The 22,236-nt window shown below is 39.1% G+C and overlaps 1 protein-coding gene across 2 annotated transcripts in view; it reads right to left on the minus strand.

Moving 5' to 3' along the window:
- Window positions 1-22,236, minus strand: part of C11H11orf49 (chromosome 11 C11orf49 homolog) — a 191,221-nt gene that overhangs the window by 135,093 nt on the left and 33,892 nt on the right. For both annotated transcript variants that reach the window (XM_029957125.1, XM_029957124.1), the window contains exon 2: window positions 6,851-6,953. In XM_029957125.1, the coding sequence (XP_029812985.1) occupies window positions 6,851-6,953 (103 nt within the window). The remainder of the gene's footprint in view (window positions 1-6,850; window positions 6,954-22,236) is intronic.

Consider the following 22,236-nt stretch of genomic DNA (forward strand, 5'->3'; position numbering starts at 1 on the left):
AGTTCTGAGCAAATTATGGAAGAAATTAGAAACACTGATGAATTTAAATGGTTCTGTTGGCAATGAACTGAAGTTTCTTGACTTCTGATGAGCTATTTCACGTTTCTAAGAGCACTACTGATCTGTTCATTCAGATTTGTGTGTGTCTACCTGATTGCCAGAGAGGGACTCAGGGGATTACGAGAGCAGCGGAATGAGAAGGAAGATTAACACTTGGATTGGACCAAGTAAAGATTCTTTATATTATTCATAGATTTAAAATAAGTCAAGTAATTTCTCTAAGGGGAAATACTTTTGGGTAGAAAATTATACCTAAATTTTATACTAGCTAGCTATAAAAGCAGCTCCCATGAAAAACAGAAACAACATCACTGGTTCTTGAGAATACTTCAGCCAAGGATGGAGTTCCTCCGTTTCCTTTTACTGAGTGGTTTCACAACAGCTAACTTTCTCTTAACTTGCAGAAGGGAGGAGGTGGGGAAGTAAGGTCTCTCCTGACAGGGAGAATCTGGGCCCAATTATCATTTCCACAACCTTTGACTCTGACTTCTAAATGAGTCAGGGGACCAGTGGGCTGTGAAATGGCTTCCTTAGTTACCAGGTCAAGTGCTGCTGGATGGTTTTCCTGTAATCGAAATATGAAGGGACTGAAGAAAGACTGATTCTAAGTAAGTAAGCAGCTGCTTATATCCTTGATGAACCTGGATTTTTAAGTTTCAAAATCAATTTTAGTGACTCTCCACTCACCACTATGTCTCTCTAGAGTACTTTTGCTATAAGATACCCCTGGTAACATAGAAAAGAACCAGAATCCTCTATAGATTTTACAAATGACATCTTAACAGAAGTGCCCGGGCCAATAACAGTGAGGATAGGATTGCTCTAGCTCAAGGCAAAATTTATTCCTGGCAATTATCTCAGTCTGTGAGAATCCAGATGCTGACAATGAGAAATGGGTTATTTTCTGTTATAATGTGTCAACTCCAGCTAAGAACTGAACTATGGAAAAAAGATGGGGGGCGGGCAGGGAGAAGCAATACCCTTTTGAAGAAACCTGTAATAGGATTAGTCACCATTACTTCACCACAGCACATTTTGGCTCAGTTTAACAACAATAAGTAGGGAAAACATGGAGCAGAAATGGCCCAGAGAAGTCTCAAGTCCACCCTCGTTCAAAGCTATGAGCCTGGAAATCCGTGATGTCCTGATTTGTTCTGATGTGCTTCTTGTTGCTCCAAAACTGCTCCTTTGTTACCATGGGTACAAGAAGAACCCAAAACAACATTACTTAAATGCTGGATGATGGATAATCCTAAAAAATCTGCCAACTTTAGAACTGCAGGTTTATACCCTGACTGTTCTAGATTACCTAGGAGAGAAGTGGGTCATCTTTCATAGGGCTTAGAGCACCTGTTTAAAAAAAGAAGAAACAACACATATTTTAGAATCATGGGTTGTTTTCATTAGAGTTACATTTTAAGTGATTTAGGAATATGCACTCTTGGAACTTCCTTTTTGTCTCCAGGAGTGAATTAATGTTCACATTTCATGGATTTATTCTAACCAAAACAATAAAGAAGGAAAGGATTTGACGCTAGTACTTTTTACTGCAAGAGTATATTAAAAGAGGTATGCAAATTGCCAAATGAATTCTGATGATTAATATATATCAAGATGTAATTATTAATGCTCTTTTTCTAAACACTAAGATTTCAATCTTCATATTTATATTGGATATTAGATAAGACAGGTAATTTTTAGGTCTAATTTCCCTTATGACAAATGAGCAATGCATAGGGAAGCCAATTGCTTCCTGGATCACTGCCTATTACAGTTTTTCCATTCTGGGTAGCAACAAATGCAATCAAACAAATTATCTTTTTTGGACACAGAAAGCTGAGATAACAAAGGTAGAAAAAAGAAGGTGAGTCACCTGAACACACATAACTTACTGGATCTTCAATGGGATGAGCCAGTCATTCCCTGGAAGAAGCCCTCAGATGCCATTTCCAAGAGGTCTTCCTGGCTCGCCTGTATACCACATTACCCCCAGGGATTTCCTTGTTATCTATTTTGTGATGGTCATTAGCTGTGTGACCTTGGGAATGTTACTTTTGTGTGCCTGCATTTTCTAATGTGTTAAATGAAGAGACTATTAAAACCCCACCACCTCACAGTATTGGGATAACTAAGTGAGATAATACATTTGAAACGCTTCGAGCAGTGCCTAGCACGCAGCAAATATTTATTACCTATCAGCTATTGCTGTGGTCATCACAGTTTACTTGTTTATTGACCATCTCCCTCACTACACCCTTAGGTCTATGAGAACAATCACCTTATTTGTCTTGCTCGCTGCCAGCGCTCCTCTGCCTGCTACACATAGGCACCCAGTAAGTGCTCGAAAATAAATACGGAATGAACACATGAGTGAATGCTGTCTTATATTCTCACACAGCCTTAAAACAAACCTCTATCAATGAAGGTAATCTGTGTACTTGCAAGCAAAACAGTCATCATGAAAGCATTCCCAAAAGCCAAGACCATCATTAAAGAGGAAACAAAAACAAGACACTTGATCATAAGAAAGAGCCCTCCTGGGCCCACCAACCAAGACCACAAAGTATCAGAGTATCATTCTTTTCTATATTAGTATGTGGAAGTCAGGCTCCCTGATGGCTCAGTGTTGTAACTATCAATTTAGCCTGTGAAGAATGGTTCCCAATGCTGATAGGAATGCTCAGATTTCAGCCTGTTTTTCTCTCATCATTATTTTCCAATGTCTTAAAAAACCACATTTCTCATTTTATCTTGACCGCAAGACCCTGGTCACACTCTGCTGTGGTTTCTAAGTTACAGCTACTCTAGCCTCATTTTCTTGGATGTACTTCTTCAGAGGTCCTGACCTCGTGCTGACACTTGGTCTATTCTTAGAGTGGCACCTCTAAATATTCATTCCTTTTACCTTCCACTGGTTGAAAGACAACATTCAGAGGTGGGGGTTACATACGACATAAAAGAAAATCCTCTGGGATTTAGTATCCTTCTTTCAAGAGTGTCCAGAGGAATATGATCTAAAGAGCTCACAGTCTTACAGAATACACACACAGTACAGCTTAACTACTCGTGTTTTGCAGCTTACGGAGACTTGCTGGAACAATGAAGGATTTGTCGGAAAACACCAATAACTGAGGAATGACAGACAGCACAGGTGAGAAGACAAGCAGACCCACAGAAGAAAATCAACAGAAAAGCATTCCAAAATTTGAAAGAGTACTTATATCATTGTTTATAGGTAAACCATCCATCATTAAGTGTGTGAAAATCCCAAGGTATGAACTTGAAATGGAGAGGTGGAAGTGTACTGTTAACATATTTTCTAAAAAATTATGTTTCTTATTGTTTAGAGACAGTACCAATTGTATCTCCTAAAAAGGCCAATACTAAAAATTTAAATGGCAATGAACTAAGGTCACCAGACAAGGTTATGTGATAAACTTTGTGGAGTATAGTTCATAAAGGAAATTTCAAAGAATTTAGAAATTATAGCTAGAAGAGACCTCAAAATATGACCTGGGTAGGTTTCTAGCAATGTTTGGGAGTGTAGTGACTTAAGGGCATAGAAAATAGTAGCTTTGAAATACTCCAGATGAGACCTGATTCCCAAGACTGTCATTTATGAGTTAGTAATACCAACTCTGTCACTTATGAGCTTGTGATCCCAACTCTGTCATTTATTAGCTTGTGAATTTAAAGAAGCTATTTTAACCTTTCTGAGCCTTGGTTTCCTTATCTATAAAACAGAAGTGATAATAATCGTACCTACTTCAAAGAATTATAGTGGCTGAGACATAGTGTGAGTTTAATTAAAAACTGCTCATTATAATGTATAATTGTTACATTGGTATTATTATTAGAACATCATATTTTATTATACCTATATCATAGCTGTGGTAACTGAAGCCCAGAAAATTTCAGAAATTGTCCAAGATTATAGAGTGAGGACTGTTAAGAAAGAGGAACTCCTTACCCAAGACAGTGCTCTTTTCCCTTCAGTACGCTGCTATGAATCAACACAAAACTGAGACCTAAGGAAGAAGGATTTTCACTAGAGAAATAAAATTCATAATCAAAGAAAATCAGGAGCTCCTACCACTCAGGTCTCCTGTCTATCAAATGTTCCTTTCAATTTCATCATATGTCCACACCTTTCATGTTTTGGGGGGGGCATTTTTTTGGTTTTAAGATTTTGGAGGGTGTTTTTTTTTTTTAGTTTATTCATTTATTTTGAGAAAGAGCATGAATGGGGAAGGGGCAGAGAGAGTGAGGGGGGAGAGAGAGAGAATCCCAAGCAGTTTTCCACACTATCATCCCAGAGCCCAGTGTGGGGCTCGAACCCACAAATTGTTGAGATCGTGACCTGTGCTGAAATCAAGAGTCAGACACTTAAGCAACTGAGCCACCCAGGTGCCCCAAAAGTTTGGAGCACTGATGCTAGTTCATTTCTTAAAATACTTGCCTTGGGCCAATATGGTTTCTGAAAAGGGTCAGGTGTGTGTCACACACACGTTTTGTAATTTTTAGTTTCCTGAGGACAAGAAACAGCTCACTTAGTGACCAGATTTCTATCAGTGCTATGGAAAATCTTAAGATATTTTTCAACAGTGTATTGGTGGATAAAAGCTACAGTCAATAGCATTCATTAGCATTTTGAAGCAGTTATAAGCTTTGCTATTGGCTCCACAGAGTTCAGTGTCAGTTACATAGACCAGCTGGGTTCACTTTTGGAGTGCTACATGTATGGTATACAGCTTCTTATATGGCAGAATATAAAGTTTTAATCAGAAAGAATTAACAAAAAAAGAGAAGAGAGGAAAAGCAAGAGAAGGTCCTTATTACTTATTACGATCAAGAATAAGAGTAAACAGTATGCAATAACCTAAAATACAATACAGTGGTGTATTCAACAAACACTCACCTACCATCTATTATGTGCTAAACATCATGCCAGGCACTAGGAACACAAAGATAAAGAGGACATGATGCTTGCCCTCAGGGAACCAATGTGACAGGAGATGGTGGGGGTGAGGGGGAAGGTAAAGTAAAATGGAAAAAAAAAAACCCAGGAAGAAGCATTGCCCCCAGAAGAATCATATTTCACTTGGCAAGGAGCCTCAAGAGCACTGGTACAGATTAAATGGCCTAGAAACTTGACCCCTAGGCTTGTCAGTTCTGTAAGAGCAAGCAAAGCCTTCAATCTGTCTTTATTCCCTGCCCACCTCATTTACGTCAGCCCACACCATGGGAACAAGGAATATTCCTTTCTTGATCCTCCTTCAGAAGACTCGGAGAAAAGACCAGCTCTGCTCCTGTAGAGCCTGTTTTTCCTGGGAACTTGAAATTCCAATCCATAAGAAATCTAGATTTTATTTGCAAAGCCTATAGCTTGGCAAAAAAGCTAGTGAGAGTCAAGAATTCCCCTAACAGCAAACCAATTTTAGGCTGTTTGAATAGCTGTCTGATCTTCAAAGAAGCTCTGGAGCACAGAAAGGAAAAAAATCTGTTTTCAAGGAGGATGGACTTGAGCTCATGATTCCTCTGTAATAGAAGCCTGTTAGAGGCTCCTCTTCCTTAGAAGTTCCCCAGTAAACCATAAAAAAGGGAAGGAGAATCCAGATGATAAGACAAATATGTGATGGCATTTTGGAAATAAAAGTAACATTTTATATTTCTTTAGCACATCCTTTCACGAAAACCAAGTGTTTATTTATTTTTTTATGTTTTTTTTAAATTTATTTTAGAGAGACAGAGAGAAACAGCGCGAGCAGGGGAGGGTCAGAGAGAGAGGGAGACACAGAATCTGAAGCAGGCTCCAGGCTCTGAGCTAGCTGTCAGCACAGAGCCTGACGCGGGGCTCAAACCCACGAACCATGAGATCATGACCTGAGCCAAAGTTGGAGGCTTAACCAACTGAACCACCCAGGTACTCCCGAAGACCAAGGTGTTTAAAATGGATTCTCTCTCAGCCTAAAAACAGTTCTGTGACATTAAAAAAGTAGTAATCATTTTGACTTTCACACACTCCAAGCATGCTTTACAAAGAAACACAACATTTCAAAGACATAAACTATGGGGTGCCTGGGTGGCTCTGTTGGTTGAGCCTCTGACTTCAGCTCAGGTCAGATCTCACGTTCGTGGGTTCGAGCCCCGCGTCAGACTCTGTGCTGACAGCTAGCTCAGAGCCTGGAGCCTGCTTCCGGTTCTGTGTCTCCTTCTCTCTCTGCCCCTCCCCCTCCCATGCTCTGTCTCTCTCTGTATCAAAAATAAATAAAACATTTAAAAAAAATTTTTTTAAATAAAAAAAAATAAAGACATAAACTATGAAAGCTATTCTGCCTCTGCAAATACTCTTACATCATTAGCTGATTGACGCAGCATCCTGTAGGAAGAAAACTGCAGAGGGAAATCATTCTAAGTGTTTCCATGAGAAAAGCTAGCTGTGAAAAACACAGGCTAAAGGAACACTGACTACAGGCAATCAAGAGGAAGTATTCTGAATAATGGAGAAAGTTAAAAATTATAAGAGGGACCTAAAGAAACAAATCTAACTGATCAATTAGTTCTTCACCTACTATAGTCATGACCACTCATGAGACTCACCCCTGGACAAAACTAGCTGCACCAAAGGCATATTCCAAAACCTACGGGGGCAGCCCTCAAGCAACCTACCGGAATGACCACTGCCACTACATAATCAGAATATCCTGCTCTATTCTTCACGTATGTATCTTGCCTGCTTCCAAGGGCCTTCTCTAGGCTCACCCTGTTGGCAAAGCACTCGGCTACTTACTATTCGGTGAAGAACCTGGCAATGCCGTATTGGCTAATATCTTCCTTGTTCTCTAGCAGCTGGCACACTGCATCCTCCATGTACGTGAGGACATGTCGCTGGGCTGAAAGAAAAATCAAGATGAAAAAGAGCAAGTGAGAGACAGAAAATAAGTCTTCCTAGTCCCAGTAGGAGGTCATAAAAGTCCATCAGGATGTTGGCTCTGCCCTAGAAAATGGACCAGAATATGTGTTGGCCCTAACTAAACCAAGGTCTCAAAGGGTAGGATAGGAGACAATGTAGAATATAACCTATTGCCATCTGATTGGCTATCAGCATTAAAACAATTTTTTTTAGTTTATTTATTTTGAGAGAGAGAGATTGGGAGGCAGAGAGGAGCCGAAAGAGAATCCCAAACAGGCTCTACACTGCCAGTGCAGAGTCTGAGGTGGGGCTCAAACCCATGAGCCATGAGACCATGACCTGAGCTAAAATCAAGAGTCAGATGCCTAACTGACTGAGCCACCCAGGCGCCCCTTGGTTGTTAGTAGTAATATGAACCCTCCACTCTTCATGTCAGTGAGGAGAGATGAGAGTAACATTAATGACAGTGAGGAGCTTCTGCACCATTTAGCACAATACAGATACACCTGGGAATTTTTCCTTCCTCTTTCTACCCTCTTCCATTTCTGCATGTCTCAGAAACTTAACCCAGGGAGTAGTGATGCCATGCCCAAAACTTGGATGATCTGCTTGCAAAGAAAACTCAATTCCTTAATAATAAAAAAAAAGGTCTCTGAAAAAGTTTAAAAAATTTAATGAAAATTTCAGTAACGATGTTATACGTTATTTTGTTGTTTTTATTTTTATTTTTGAGTGAGAGCAAGAGCGAGAGAGAGAGAGAGAAAGCATGAATAGGTGAGAGAGGCAGAGGGAGTGAGAGAGAGAGAGAGAGAGAGAGAGAGAGAGAGAGAGAGAGAGAATCTTAAGTAGGCTCCACAGTCAATGCAAAGCCTGACGCAGGGCCCAATTGCACAACCCTGGGATCATGACCTGAGCCGAAATCCAGAGTTGGGATGCTCAACTGACTGGGCCCCATGGTGTTGTAAGTTATTAATCTTAGAACCATGAAATCTGTGTGGTTCAATTGATCAGAAATCACGTTTTCTGCATTTGTTGTGACTAGAAAATGTTGTGAATTAATCATGGGCTTGTGTATTAGGATTAGATATACCTGATTGGAATCATGGCTCTGTGTTTGGTAGCTTAATTTTGGATAGTTATTTAATCTATGCCTGTTTTCTTTATCAGGTGTGGGGAAAAAACATAATTTAACTCTTTCTCAAAATATGGTGAATCAACTTCAGGACCTGAATCATCTCAGATACCCTGTTAAAATGCAGATTTGTAATCTGACACCCCATCCCAGACTTGGTGACCTTAAATTTCTACCTGTAGCCCAGTAATTTTTTTTAAAAAAATGTTTGGGTTTTTTAAATTGTGGTATAGCTGACATACAATGTTATATTTGTTTCAGGTGTACAACATAGTGATTTGACAATTCTACACATACTCAATGCTCAACAGAGCGAGTAGAGTCACCATTTGTCACCATACAGTGTTACTGCAATTCTCTATGCTGTACTTTTCAACGAGCCCAGGAACTTATTTTTTTTATGTTTATTTATTTTTGAGAGACAAAGAGAGACACAGTGTGAACAGGGGAGGGACAGAGAGAGAGGGAGACACAGATCTGAAGCAGGCTCCAGGCTCTGAGCTAGCTGTCAGCACAGAGCCTGATGTGGGGCTCGAACCCACGAGCTGTGAGATCATGACCTGAGCCAAAGTCAGCCGCTCAACGACCAGGTGCCCCGCCCAGGGACTTTTAACAAGTACCCTTGGTGTTTCTTATGTACCCTAATGTTTAAGAATCATTAGTTAAGGGATATCTATGTGGCTCGGTGGATGAAGTGTCTGACTCTTGATTTCAGCTCAGGTCATGATCTCACAGTTCATGAGATCAAGCCCCAAGTTGAGTTCTGCACTGACAGCACGGATCCTGCTTGGGATTCTCTCTCTCCCTCTCTCTCTTTCTGCCCTTTTTCTGCTTGTGCATGCCAGAGCGTTCTCTCTCTCAAAAAAAATAAATAACCTCAGACTCCCCCCCCATTCCTGAAGTCCTATCAGTCTAGTAAATATAAAGCAAATAAATTTACCTACCCAAGCTGTACTCAGGAGTCTTCATTTGACAATGGTGACCTAAGTAAAGTTTTACCATGTTTGCATGGGCCTAAAGTCCAGATGAATGACATGTTTACATTCTGTGACTTCTTTTGTCAATATGAGTGCTTCCCCGAGCTAACAACTACCAACCACTGCAAACATTCCCTGGGCCCCCACTCCCCAAAAGAAGTGAAAACAAGATCTGTGCTTAAGCAACAGGTCACCCAACTGGAAAACAATTTCTCCAAGAAATGGCCAAAACTGAGAGTGGAGAGATAATACACACCAATACCTGGCATTAATTGTTTTATACCTTAACATATATATTAAATTGGGAAGGAAATAGCCAAACTCACATTAAAATCAGTGACACTGTCACCTTTGTATTCTTCTTCCTTTTTCTACCCATTTTCCCCAGTCTTAGAAAAAGATTCCTTCCTTGGACTAGATGGGCTTTTTAAAATTTATTATTTATTTATTTATTTATTTATTTATTTTATTTATTTTTTTACTTAGATCTACCTAAGGCTAGTCAAGATTGGTGTGTTTTGGCTTTGGTTTTGATTCGATGGTAGACATGAAAGAGCTCTTACTTAGTTGAAAATCTTGCTGCTTCCCCTCCCTAGCTTCAGGGACTGAATGTCAGTATGAAATCCCTTTAAGGGAGAAATATTTTCAGAGCAGTTAGAATCAAAGTACTTTTGTCCTGTCTGGGGGTGGGGTGGGGAGAGATTTTCTGGAAAACTACTTTGCTACTACTTTTCTGGAAAACCACCAAAAAAAAGGTTGTGGGGGGGAGGGAGAAAGGAAGGAAGGAAGGAAGGAAGAAGGAAAGAAGAATGAAAGAAAGAAGAAAAAGGACTATATTTAACATTCATCTACAAATCTGATGTTTATAGAGTTTAATAATAGTACATATAATAACATTAAAGATACCAACTCGGAGCACCTGTACAACGCATTGAACAATACACCAGACACTGTACTCTTGTCTTAACATGCATTCTTTTATTTAGTCTTCACCACAATCCTGATACATACATATTTTGAGTACTTCCATTTTACAAATGGGAGAACGGAGATTTGTAGAATTAAAGCAGCTTGCTCAAGATCACACAGCCGGTAAGAATTAAGGCCAAGACTCAAACCAAGAACCAGGCTATTAACACTATGCCACATTGCCTCATCATTAACATTTTGCGTAATCTGTTTTCAAGTAAATAAGATCCTTATTTTACACAGAGCACAAAGGCAGACTCATCTTTTGATAGCAAAATCATCTGAGAAATGTGGTTCGTGTGTGTGTGTGTGTGTGTGTGTGTGTGTGTGTGTGTGTGTGTTCTGTCCCCACCTCCATGTGTTTGCATGCCAATCAGCATTTGTGTGAGGTCAGAATTTGTCATTGAATTTCTAAGTTTCTTATAAAGAACCACAAAATATTCACCCCACCTATTCCTAGTTTAGGAGGTGGAAAGAGGAAGCCTTGGTGCTCTTTCTATTTGTGGGCGAAGGGAAGCAGCTGAGAAGATCCAGGAAAGGCAGGGAGAAGTTCCTCCAGGCAGAGAACTTGTCACAAGCCGAATGCGAGGAGCTCTCTCCAACCGCTACCGTCTGGTGGTTTCCTTCACCTGCAGCTCTTATCAGTTCAATGTTCCCTCTGCGGTTACATGCACCACCCAACCCTGGAAAATCCTTGCAGTTTATCAAACTTCAATGAGACAAGTTCAAAGCTCTTGCCTGGCAATAAAACATGGAGAGTGTCGTTTTATATTATTTTTTAAATGCAAAGGAATAGGCTTTAATTTATGTGAATGATTAAAGAATAAAAACTGCACACCTGCATCCCCAGAGGGCAAAGATATCTGGGCACCTTAGCTGCCCTCCTTGGAAAAAGAAAAACATTTCAGATTGGCTTTTCCTCTTCTGCTTTGCCGTGATTCCCACAACAAGCCCAGGATTACGTTTTCTAGCATGTACCAGTGAGGCCCTATTGTTCTGAAATCTACACGAAGGCCCAAGGTCCTGTCTTGCTCAGATACCATCACTCTCTGAGATAAGCACTTATAACTTGAACACGCTGCACTGAAAAACCAAAGTGAAATCTAAGTAACACTGTATGACTGTTACACGAACCTTGCAAATGAAGGGAATTGTGGGTCAGAAACTTCTTGGTTCTGTTTAATTGCCTCCTGCTGATGGCTTAATCTCTTTATACCACAGTCATTCCTGCTATAAAATGGGTATGATTCTAAGAATGATATATCTAGGGGCCTGGGTGGTTCAGTCGGTTAAGCATCCGACTTCAGCTTAGGTAATGATCTTGCAGTTTGTGAGTTCAAACCCTGTGTCAGGCTCTGTGCTTACAGCTCAGAGCCTGGAGTCTGCTTTGGATTTGGTGTCCCCCCCGCCCCCTCTCTCTCTGCCCCTCTACTGCTCATGCTCTGTCTCTTTCTCTCAAAAACAAATAAATGTTAAAATATTTTTTTAAAAAATGATATATCTAATAATGAACTACTTCTTTAGAAAATACTTGGTGTATACAAAAAGTAACACATTAATGATTATATTAGTACTGCCACATACTGATTCTACAGATTAAAATGACATAGCAATGTTTTGCAATGGTTAAGAACATGGACTCTAGAGTCAGGCTGACTGGGATTTGATTTCTAGTGCTGGCACTTATAACTCTGATTTTAAGCAAGTTTCCTAATCTCTCTGCCCTTTTCTATAAAATTGGGGAATAGTACCTATCACCTAAGCTTAAGGTGAGAATTAAATGAAATAATATATGTAATAATCTTGGCATAGTGCTTGGCACATAGTAAGTACACAATAAAAATTAGCAATTATTTTTACTCTTGTTGTTATCACTATAGTTGTTACTATGTACCACTCCCAGCCATTGCAAACTCACAAGGCAGTAGGTTCTCAACACTAATAAACCACCACGCAACCAACTTACAATATCCCCCCACTCAAAGTTCTGGTCATCCAACCAAGGATGTTTAGAGATAATCTTCAAGGACTCCTGGGTTATATAAACCCTACACATACAATAATACACATAATCATATGCCCATTCCAGCTATAACCTTTAAACTTGTAGGAAGCATTCACTTATTAACTGCTAATTACTCAAAAGGCTCTAATTTACATGGGGAAAGTCCAGAACGATTTCTTTTTAACTCTCAAAGCATAAATACCATCAAAGTATTATCTTGTTTGTTTTGCAATCAAATAAAGGGTCTCATTTAGAAATTATTGCTTGAGGAGCCAAGAATTTCCACCTACATTAATTAGACCACTCATTTTATTATTATTATTTAATACAGAGTCCCTATACTAGAATAAACAAGTCTCACTGGAAAAATATTCACATGAATTACTACATGTGATATTAAGAGATGCACGTAAGAGCAACAGCAGTATATGTGAAAAGCACCGCATATACATATATTCAAGTTTAAATCTGGCTTTTTCCTCCCTTGCCAGAATCCTCCTGAGAAACATTTTAGTCTTTGAAGCCTCTTGAGGTTCTGATGCTGGCTGGCACACATGTTGAATTACATTAAGACTGTTCTCTGAGATAAGAAAAGTAAGCCTGTTAACCAAACAGCTTGTCATGTAAACTGTTTAGAAGCTGCAAGCTCAAGATCATTTATAAATCACTAACATGATTTGATTTGATCTTGTGAAGTGCAAATAGATGGCTTACTGGTTTAAAACGTTAACAGACCTCTAAAATTAATTATTTACCCTCCTCCATCTTTACTCACATGTCCTGATGCAGAGATGCAGTATGTTCTGGTGAAATATTTCATCAGCCATACAAGACCATCTTTGATCTTAGACCACACTAGACCAATTTCCTCTGACCAAAGGATATGGGAAATGAGGAAAGCCGGTACATGTAATCCTTATACAACTCAATGAGTAAGTAATAGACTTTGTGAAGCTCAGAAAGATGAAAGAATCTGCTAAAGTCTTAATAAACAGCTGATCTAGGTGTGCGTGCTAAAGCCTATACCCCTCCACTATACCCCACCATCTCTCAAAAACAAAAACAAAAGCAAAAGAAGAAAAATCCAAAACCCTACAATGTGTCCCATTTTATACTGTATTATCAAGGAATTCTGGCTGTCCATTGTAAATACTGGAAAAGATGCTTAAGTTGGTAAACCAGACACTTAAAAGTATGTATATGGTCTTTAAACTGAAAAAAAAAAAGTTTATTTCTAATTACACATGTAATTATTTTTAAAGATTCAAACAGAATCAAAAAAGCTAAAAACCAATCCCAGTTGCTATTGGTAACAGTTGTTATCAGCTTGGTATGCACTCTTTAAAAAACATAGAAATACATAATTTGTGAGCTTGGTTTAGTTTTGTTTTTCAATAAATGATACACACTTTTCTGAACCTTGCTTTTTTCACTCAATCACTTCTGGAGATCATTTATAAAATAATAGGGAACCAACTTAACCTTGCAGGATTTCTCAGTAGAAAATATTTCTCTATTAATAAATATCTAGGTTGTTTTCATATTTTCACTATAGCAAATCTTGCTGTGTTGAACATTCTTGTACATGGTTCCCTGTGCATACCTGGAAGAGCTTTTCTATGGAATGGGCACGTGATAGGATGCACACATCTTCGTGGATTTTTTTACAGTTTTATTAAGAAATAATTAATTAACAAACACCATCATATAAGTTTATTTTTTATTTTTTTATTTTTTACATTAATTTATTTTTGAGAGAGAGGGAGACAGAGTGTGAATAGAGGAGTGGCAGAGAGAGAAAGAGACACAGAATCCCAAGCAGGCTTCAGACTCTGAGCTAGTGATCAGCACAGAGCCCAATGCGGGGCTCGAATCCATGAACTGTTGGATCATGACCTGGGCCAAAGTCGGACACTTAACCGACTGAGCCACCCAGGCGCCCCGAACGTCATATAAGTTTAAAGCCTAGAACACGACAGTTTGATTTATATATATTATGAAATGATTATCACAATAGGTTTTGCTAACATTCATCATATAGATCCAATAAAAAGACAACAAAAAACATTTTTCTCCTTGTGATGATTTATTCTCTTAACCCCTTTCCCCTGTATTCTGCAGCCATGGTAACCACAGTCATTATGCTATACATTACATCCCCAGTCCTCATTTATCTTATAACTGGAAATCTGCACCCTGCCTCCCTACCACCTTCCTCTGATTCCCTCTACCCCGCTGCCCCTGGCAACCACATCTGATCTCTTCTTCAATGAGTTTGAGTTTTTGTTTATTTGTTGTTTTCGTTAGATTCCATATATAAGTGAAATCATACTGTATCCATCTTTCTCTGACTTCTTTAACATAACACCTTCAAGATCCATCCATATCATTACAAATGGTGGGATTTCGTTATTTTTTGTGGCTGGATAATATTCCACTATACGTATACACCACAACTTCTTTATCCACTCATCCACTGAGGGACATTTAGGTTGTTTCCATGTCTTAACCCATGTAAATAATGCTGCAGTGAACACTGGGGTGCAGTTATCTTTTTGACTTCTAGTGCTTTCATTTCCTTTGGATATATTCCCAGAAGTGGAATTGTTGGATCATATGGTAGTTCCATTTTAATTTTTTGAGGATCCTCCATACTGTTTTCCAGAGTGGCTGCACCAGTTTACAATCCCATGAGCAGTGCACAAGGGTTCCCTTTTCTCCGCATCTTCATGTTTACTTAGAAATATATGCAATTGCTTTACAAAGGGTTATTCCAATTTATATTCTTCCCAGCCATGAGAATATCTGTTTTCACTATCCTTGGTTCAAGACTTTGTTATTTTGCCAACTTAACAGTTATAAAATAGCTTTTCACTATTGTTTTAATTCTAGTCTTCTTAAGTACAAATAAAGTTAAGCATATTTCCGTGTTTATTTGTATTTCTTCTTCTGTGAATAATCTGCTAGTATCCTTTGCCCATTTTCCTCTCTGGTTCTTCTTTCTTCTTGATTTGTAGTTTTTTTCTAATTCTATATATGTTGCAAATATATACATCTATCTTATAGCCTTTCTTGTAATTTGTTTGTGGTATCTTGCATTAGACAAACATTTTAAATGTTGATATAACCAAAAGTATTTTACTATAGCTTTTGTGTTTTGTGTATTGTTCAGAATAGGCCCTCTCTACTCCAAGTATATAAACCTGTTATACTATTTTTTTCTAGTATGATCTTTACCGTGTCTCTTACCAAATCATGAATTCACAATTAACATAGGGAGCATAATATAAAAAGAAATTTAAAATTTGCCATAGAGAAAAATTACGTAAAAGTGTTAACCCCAAATCAGGCCTCTTTAAACATTAACTAGCTCCAAATATAAAACAGCTGTGTGTCAAGTTTAACTTTGGGAGCCCAGAAAAAACTGTAAGTGAATCACACACTGTATATGAATATCCTGATAAACATCCTAGATATAAATACAGGAGGCTTCCCTCCTTTAATAGCTCTTTTTTTCCCTCCTTTAATAGCTCTTAATCATTACAGGGTTTGCTTACTGGTAGTTAAATCTATAAATATAATAGTAACAATAGCTAACATTTATTAAGCTTTCTGTGCAAGACAGCCTTCTAAGCATTTTATGGGTATTAATTCATTCAATTAATTCATGCACAACAAACCTATACAATAAGTACTTTTCTTTTCTCTCCATCTTATAGGTGAAAATAAGGAAGACTCAGATATGTAATTTACCCAAAGGCTAACGGTCTAGTGTGAGTAGCAGAGACAGGATTTGAATGCAGGCCTATGGTCAACACTGCACTACACTGCAGCCCTTAAAGAGTTATCTATGCAGCATGATGTGTCAAGTGGCATTTTCTAAGAGTTACAAATTAAGGAAAGATCTTTTACATTAAAATTAAAAGTTCATTATAAAACACACAAAACTAACAAAATGCATTTGGGCATCCAAACCACCACAGTGCTACTATACAGCCAGTCAAACTCCAATACTAAAAGACACGCTCGGGGCAAACAAAGCGTTACACATATGTTAACATCACCTGTGACAACCAGAAAACAAGAGGTCACTAAAGATCTTTATGTAAAGTGGAGCACAGAAAACTGAGGTCTACTTCCCTCAACGAATAGACGTATTGTACAAGTTAACAGCTGTGCAAAGCTGAGTGCTTTGACATTCAAACAGTCTCTAGTCAGCCATTAATCCTTCCTTCTTCCCTTCCTCCCTTCTTCCTCAAACTGGTGATTTTTGATATTTTGGGGATGTCAGTGAAGGCTAAGTACTTAAATCCTATTGCTTCAGTATTTCTAGCTTAAGTCTCATAATACAAAATTAGTATCTTGAGTCATACAATTTCAAGTGCCAGAAACTATAGGAAAAAAACAAAGAAATTTTAAGGAGGCATTTACAGAGATCCAAACTTAAAGCACTCAGCTAGCTGACCATAACAAAGTGTTCTGAGAACATCAGAGAAATCTGAAGTGGCATTTTAGTTTCCCAAAGTTACAATCTATGGAACACACGAAGAACCCATGTAATAATGTCATGACAATGGCCTTACAAAAATAGTTGCTTGTAGAGCAGTATTGTTACCAAATCAATTCCGTAAACATTCATAAAACCACAGGTTAAATAAAATGCTATAAATTGACAAACATGGAGTAAATCAAATGCCACTCATAATGAATGTCATGTCAGACAGGGAAGCATGAAAGTCACAAGGTCAACATTAATTATGCTGTATAGTCATCAAAGGTTGTAGCCTTCGGGGAAACCCATGCATTTACAGATTATTAGCAATTTTATTTGGTATGCAATTAATTACGAATATACAGATTAGTGGTATTGATGCAACAGGTACTAATGCAAAAACTTATCAATTTCTTGGCATTTTACGTTCAAACTATTTCACAAAAACTAGCCGGCACTCAAGACAGCTCATATAACAATAACAGGACTTTGTTTACTCTAATGGCAGAAAGATACAGAAAGGAGTTCTAATTTAAGGTAGCTGAAAACTCATGGGCTAAGAATTCTTGATCCTCTCTCTTCTCCTTGATACTGCCTCCCTATGAAGGTGGGGATTCTCTTTCAAATGCGAGTCTCAAGTGTCAAATCCCCACTCAGAACTCCGTCTACACCCTGCTTATGGGATATGGCTGTAATAATGCCCAATAATCCCTTTGAGTTACTATTTTTGTTCTGAAAGTAAAGATACTACTGTAGATATTTATAGAGACTCTAGAGGCCTAGGCCAACGTGCACAGAAGTCATGGGGTGAATGGAACAGCAAAGGCTAGACCAGCCCTGAATTAGTTTACACAGAAAACACATGCACCCCAATGCTTACCAAATCATCTAAATTAATACTATAGAACACCAAGCTGCCCTATAAAAATATACTCTGGGATCATTTTACCAGACCAACCTAATTTTTGACTCCTCACTCTCAGCTACACTGCCATGTCCAAGCCTACCTTTCCTGCCAAGCTCAAGTCGACTGCCACCTTCTTTAGGAAGCTTTCCCTGATTCTCCCCTACCCAGAAGTAATCTTCCTTTTCCTGAACTCCCTAGACACCTATTTTAAGTATTTCTAATGGCACTTTCTACCTTGATACAGAGTTATTTGTATCATACATGTGTTATCTTCTTTGTTAGACTCCCTTCCCCTTAAAGACTGGTAGTTACCATGACTCATTATCTTTTATCCTTTTACGCCTAGGACCATTCAGTGTCTTCCACATACCAGTCATTCAAATATTTACTGAATGAATACAGAAACTGTATCACTATTTATACACTGTGGTGCTATTCTTTATTCAACTCAACCGTTTCAGGATCGTGCCTCCCAGGTGGGAGACACTAAGTACCAAAACACATTCTGTTACAATATTAGGGTTCTGACAGGAAGCCACTTTTGTCCTGTTCTCAACCGCTCCTTCTGTTGCCTTTTTGCTGTTCTTTCCCTCTATTCCAATGAGAAAGCACTTGTTCCTTTCATTTTTACTAAGGGCCTCATTATGTTCAAGGTAAAGTGAAAAAAATGCATTCAATGCAATTACCAGTCCTCACAAATTTGGGGCTACTTGTCATTTCAACATCCAAGACTTGAATAAAAGAAAGTCCAAATTCTTTTCGCTCCTAAGAACTATTTTCTTTTTTTCTTTGTAGACAAAATGGAAGCACCCAGCACAGGAAGCGGCCCTGAGTAAGCCACCGTTCATAAACAGCTTTGCGGCGAGCGTAACAAAGGTTCTGTTGTCCTCCTGCGCGGCAGGGCCAGTAAGCAGCAGGGACAGATGAACTCTTTAAGAAACAAAGGTTCTGTCTCCATGCAAATGTTTGCATTAATAAAAAATGAAGAAAAAGATATAGAAAATGCAGGCTAGCCGGACATAATAGGTCTCTAAACGGGAGGTTTTTCACATTTTTCAGGCGGAGTCAGCAGGTCTTTTAAAAACTTTGTCATTCTGAACATTTCACAGACATCACAAGAAAGACATGCAAATAACAGAAGCAAATCAAAGGACATCCCGCTGCTCTGCTGGCGCCTCCCTCGTCCATGCCTGGTTTGTCATTTTCTGTTAGCCCTAGCGCTGGCTGCTGTTTTGTTGAGGAATGGAGTCCCGAGCCCATGTGGCAGTACATGTGCAGCCAGCTGGCCCCTGCCCTGATGACATTACAATGCAAGCCATGTACTACCACTCAGGGACACGTGCTGCCAGGCAACAAGCTCCGATGTGGGGTTTTTACACACTCGGCTTGCAAATCTGCATGGGAAAGAACCTCTAAACTAACCACTTAATCAGATATGATCTTCTTGAGTGTGAGCACCCCTGAGTGGTTCTCTGAAGATGGACCAGTCTTTCAGAATCAAATGTACAATACGGGGCTTAAAATAAATATACAAAATCTAAAACCTGTGAGGGGAGAGGTTTACCAAATACCTACTGTGTGCCAAGTACTGTACTATGTGCTCAACCTGTGTTTTTTCATTTTACCTTCACAAAACCACCATTTAAGGTAGAAACTTACTATCCCCATTTTACAGCTAAGGAAATTGAGGTTTACAGAGGTTATTAACTTGCCCAAGGTTACCCAACTAATAATGGCAAGCCAAGACTCAAAAGTGCCTGATGGCAAATTCTGCTTCCTTCTGTTCATTTTTCTCACCCCTTACTTCTATATCTTGTGATTGAAACCTAGCCGACCATATCACAATGACCATATTTACCTACTGTGAAAAGTGTCCTCTTTCTCCATCTTAAAAAAAAAACATTTTTTTAATGTTTATTTTTTAGAGAGACTTTGAGACAGAGCACAAGTTGGGGAGGGGAAGAGAAGGATGGAGACACAGAATCCGACGCAGGGCTCATGCCAACTAACCGTGAGATCATGACCTGAGCTGAAGTAGGACGCTTAACCATCTGAGCCACCCAGGTACCCCTTCTTTCTCCATCTTAATCATTAGGAGTCTTTATCATTCATTTTTAGATTTTTTTTTTTTTTTTTAGTGTTTACTTTTTTTTTGAGAGAGAACGCGTGCATGAGACAAAGTTGGGGAAGGGCAGAGAGAGAGGGAAACAGAATCAGAAGCAGGCTCCAGGCTCTGAGCTGTCAACACAGAGCCCGACGCGAGGCTTGAACCCACGACTTGTGAGATCATGACCTGAGCCTAAGTCGGAAACTTAACCAACTGAGCCACAGGCAACCCATTATTTTAAGAATGAGTGTGGTGTGCCTGGGTGGCTCAGTCGATTGAGTGACCGACTTCAGCTCAGGTCATGGTCTCACAGTTTCTGGGTTTGAGCCCGTGTCAGGCTCTTGTGCTGACAGCTCAGAACCTGGAACCTGCTTCCGATTCTGTGTCTCCCTCTCTCTCTGCCCCTCCCCTGCTCGTACTCTGTCTCACTCTCTCTCAAAATTAAATAAACATTTGAAAAAATTGAAGAAAGGAATGAGCAGCTTTTTTGGGGAGGGAGGATTAGGTCATGATAAGAATCTACTTAAAGCTACAAATACTTCCTCACAGAAAAAATTGATATAATTTAATATGGTATACATAATTTAGAGCATTTGAGAACCTCCTAAGGCTCAGCTATAGCTCCCCTGAGAATTCATGACCTACATGTTTAAAAAAAAAAAAGAACCCAGAACCCACATCTCCTTTCCCAGAAGGACATGGTGGGCTTTCTTTCACAATGATGTCCTACCAAATCCCGACCTGAAAACTCCTTGTCCTCCTCCATGTCCACTGAATACACTCCTCCTCCTCACTAGGACTTGAAATCACTGCAGCCCTCCCACAGACTGTCCCACGGGCCTCTCGTGGTTGTACTAAACTTGGAACCGGTAGCCAATCACTTCATTACTATTCTCACCACTGCTCCTGAATTGCACAAGCTAAAGGAGTGGAAGGATTTTTAAGATCATATCGTTTAACTCCCATCACTTTATAGATAAAGAAATTGCAGGGGCGCCTGGCTGGCTCAGTTGGAGGAGCCTGTGACTCTTGATCTCAAGGTCATGAGTTTGAGCCCCACATGGGGTACAGACATTACTTAAATAAACAGAACTTATTAAAAAAAAAAAAAGGAAACTGAAGTCCTTCCTCATTCTTTTCACTCTTGATTCAGCAACAGAAAGTGCTTGGGCTTGCTCAAACGCAGTTCTGAAGTTCTTTACACTTCCATCTCTAACCACATCGCAAAAGGTTTTGTTTATACAAAGCAAGCAAAATAAATCATGGCAAAACTAAGTTATTTTCAAATATTTTTTCATACTCTCTGAATGGACCCAACCTTCTAACACTTTTTAAAAATGTTTATTTATTTTGAGAGAGAGCAAGAGAGCAGGGGAGGGATAGAAAGAGGGAAAGAGAAACAGCATGAGTAAGCAGGGAGAGGGGCAGAGGGGGAAAGAGAGAATCCCAAGTAGGCTCCGTGCTGTCAGCACAGAGCCTGACATGTGGCTCAATCCCATGAACCTTGAGATCATGACCTGAGCTGAAATCAAGAGCCAGATGCTCAACAGACTGAGTCATCCACGCATCCCTGGACCCAACCTTCCAAATGGAATAGTCGAATTATATTATCCTGGCTTCTTTTATCCTACTGATAGTCTATTAAGGTCTCTTGTGCCAATTATAATCCAGGAAAAATTATAAATAAGTTTTTCTTGTTCTATGATAAGTGACAAATGATAGTAAGTATCATAAAGAAAATGTTACCTTTATTTAATACAATGGTTGGCTAGAAAATCTAAGTAGTGATAATCAGACCGCTGGGTTACCAAGACATTAGTCTGGAGATAGCCAAAGAAGGCAAATTATTACATGCCTTTATGATAAAGGCAGAAAAAGAATGCATTTTAGAAAAAGTAAAGACAGAGGTCATATCAGAGGGGAAAAAATGGCAAAGCTTAGCAGTACTGGAAACCTGGGAGAACGAAAACATAATGCTATCATATAGATTTAAAGGAGCTAGTTGAGGGGGATACTATTAGAGGGGCTCAGTCAGTTCAGCGTCTGACTTCAGCTCAGGTCATGATCTCATGGTTCATGGGTTCGAGCCCCATGTCAGGCTGTGTACTGACAGCTCAGAGCCTGGAGTCTGTTTCAGATTCTGTGTCTGCCTCTCTCCCTCTCCCTCCCCCTCTTGTGCTCTGTCTGTCTCTCAAAAATAAACATTAAAAATGTTTTTCTAAATAAAAGAGCTAGTTGAATAAAAGCAGTTGTCTACAGAGCTTAGGGGAGGAGGAAAAGGGTAAATTGGGACAGGATGGGAACAATTCCTTTCAATGCATGTCTTATTATATATGTTTTGAACCTTTGAATGTGTTACCTAGTCAAAGCATATGTATATATGTACAGTATATATATATATATATAGTATATTAAGTATGTATATAGTAGCATATATTAATACTCTATATGTACACAGTTAAAAAGATTGCAGGTTGAGACTGGATTTTTTTCTTTTTTCTTTATTTTTACTTTATTAAGTGAACTCTACCTCTAATGTGGGGCTTGAACTCACAACCCCAAGATCGTCTCATGCTCCACTGACTGAGCCAGCAGGCACCCCAGAAGATTCTTTAATTTTAGTAATAGCTTTATTGAAATAAAATTCTCTGACCATAAAATCCACCCTTTTAAC

Source organism: Suricata suricatta, chromosome 11 (genome assembly GCF_006229205.1).
Source record: "Suricata suricatta isolate VVHF042 chromosome 11, meerkat_22Aug2017_6uvM2_HiC, whole genome shotgun sequence".
Taxonomy (NCBI): Eukaryota; Metazoa; Chordata; class Mammalia; order Carnivora; family Herpestidae; genus Suricata; species Suricata suricatta.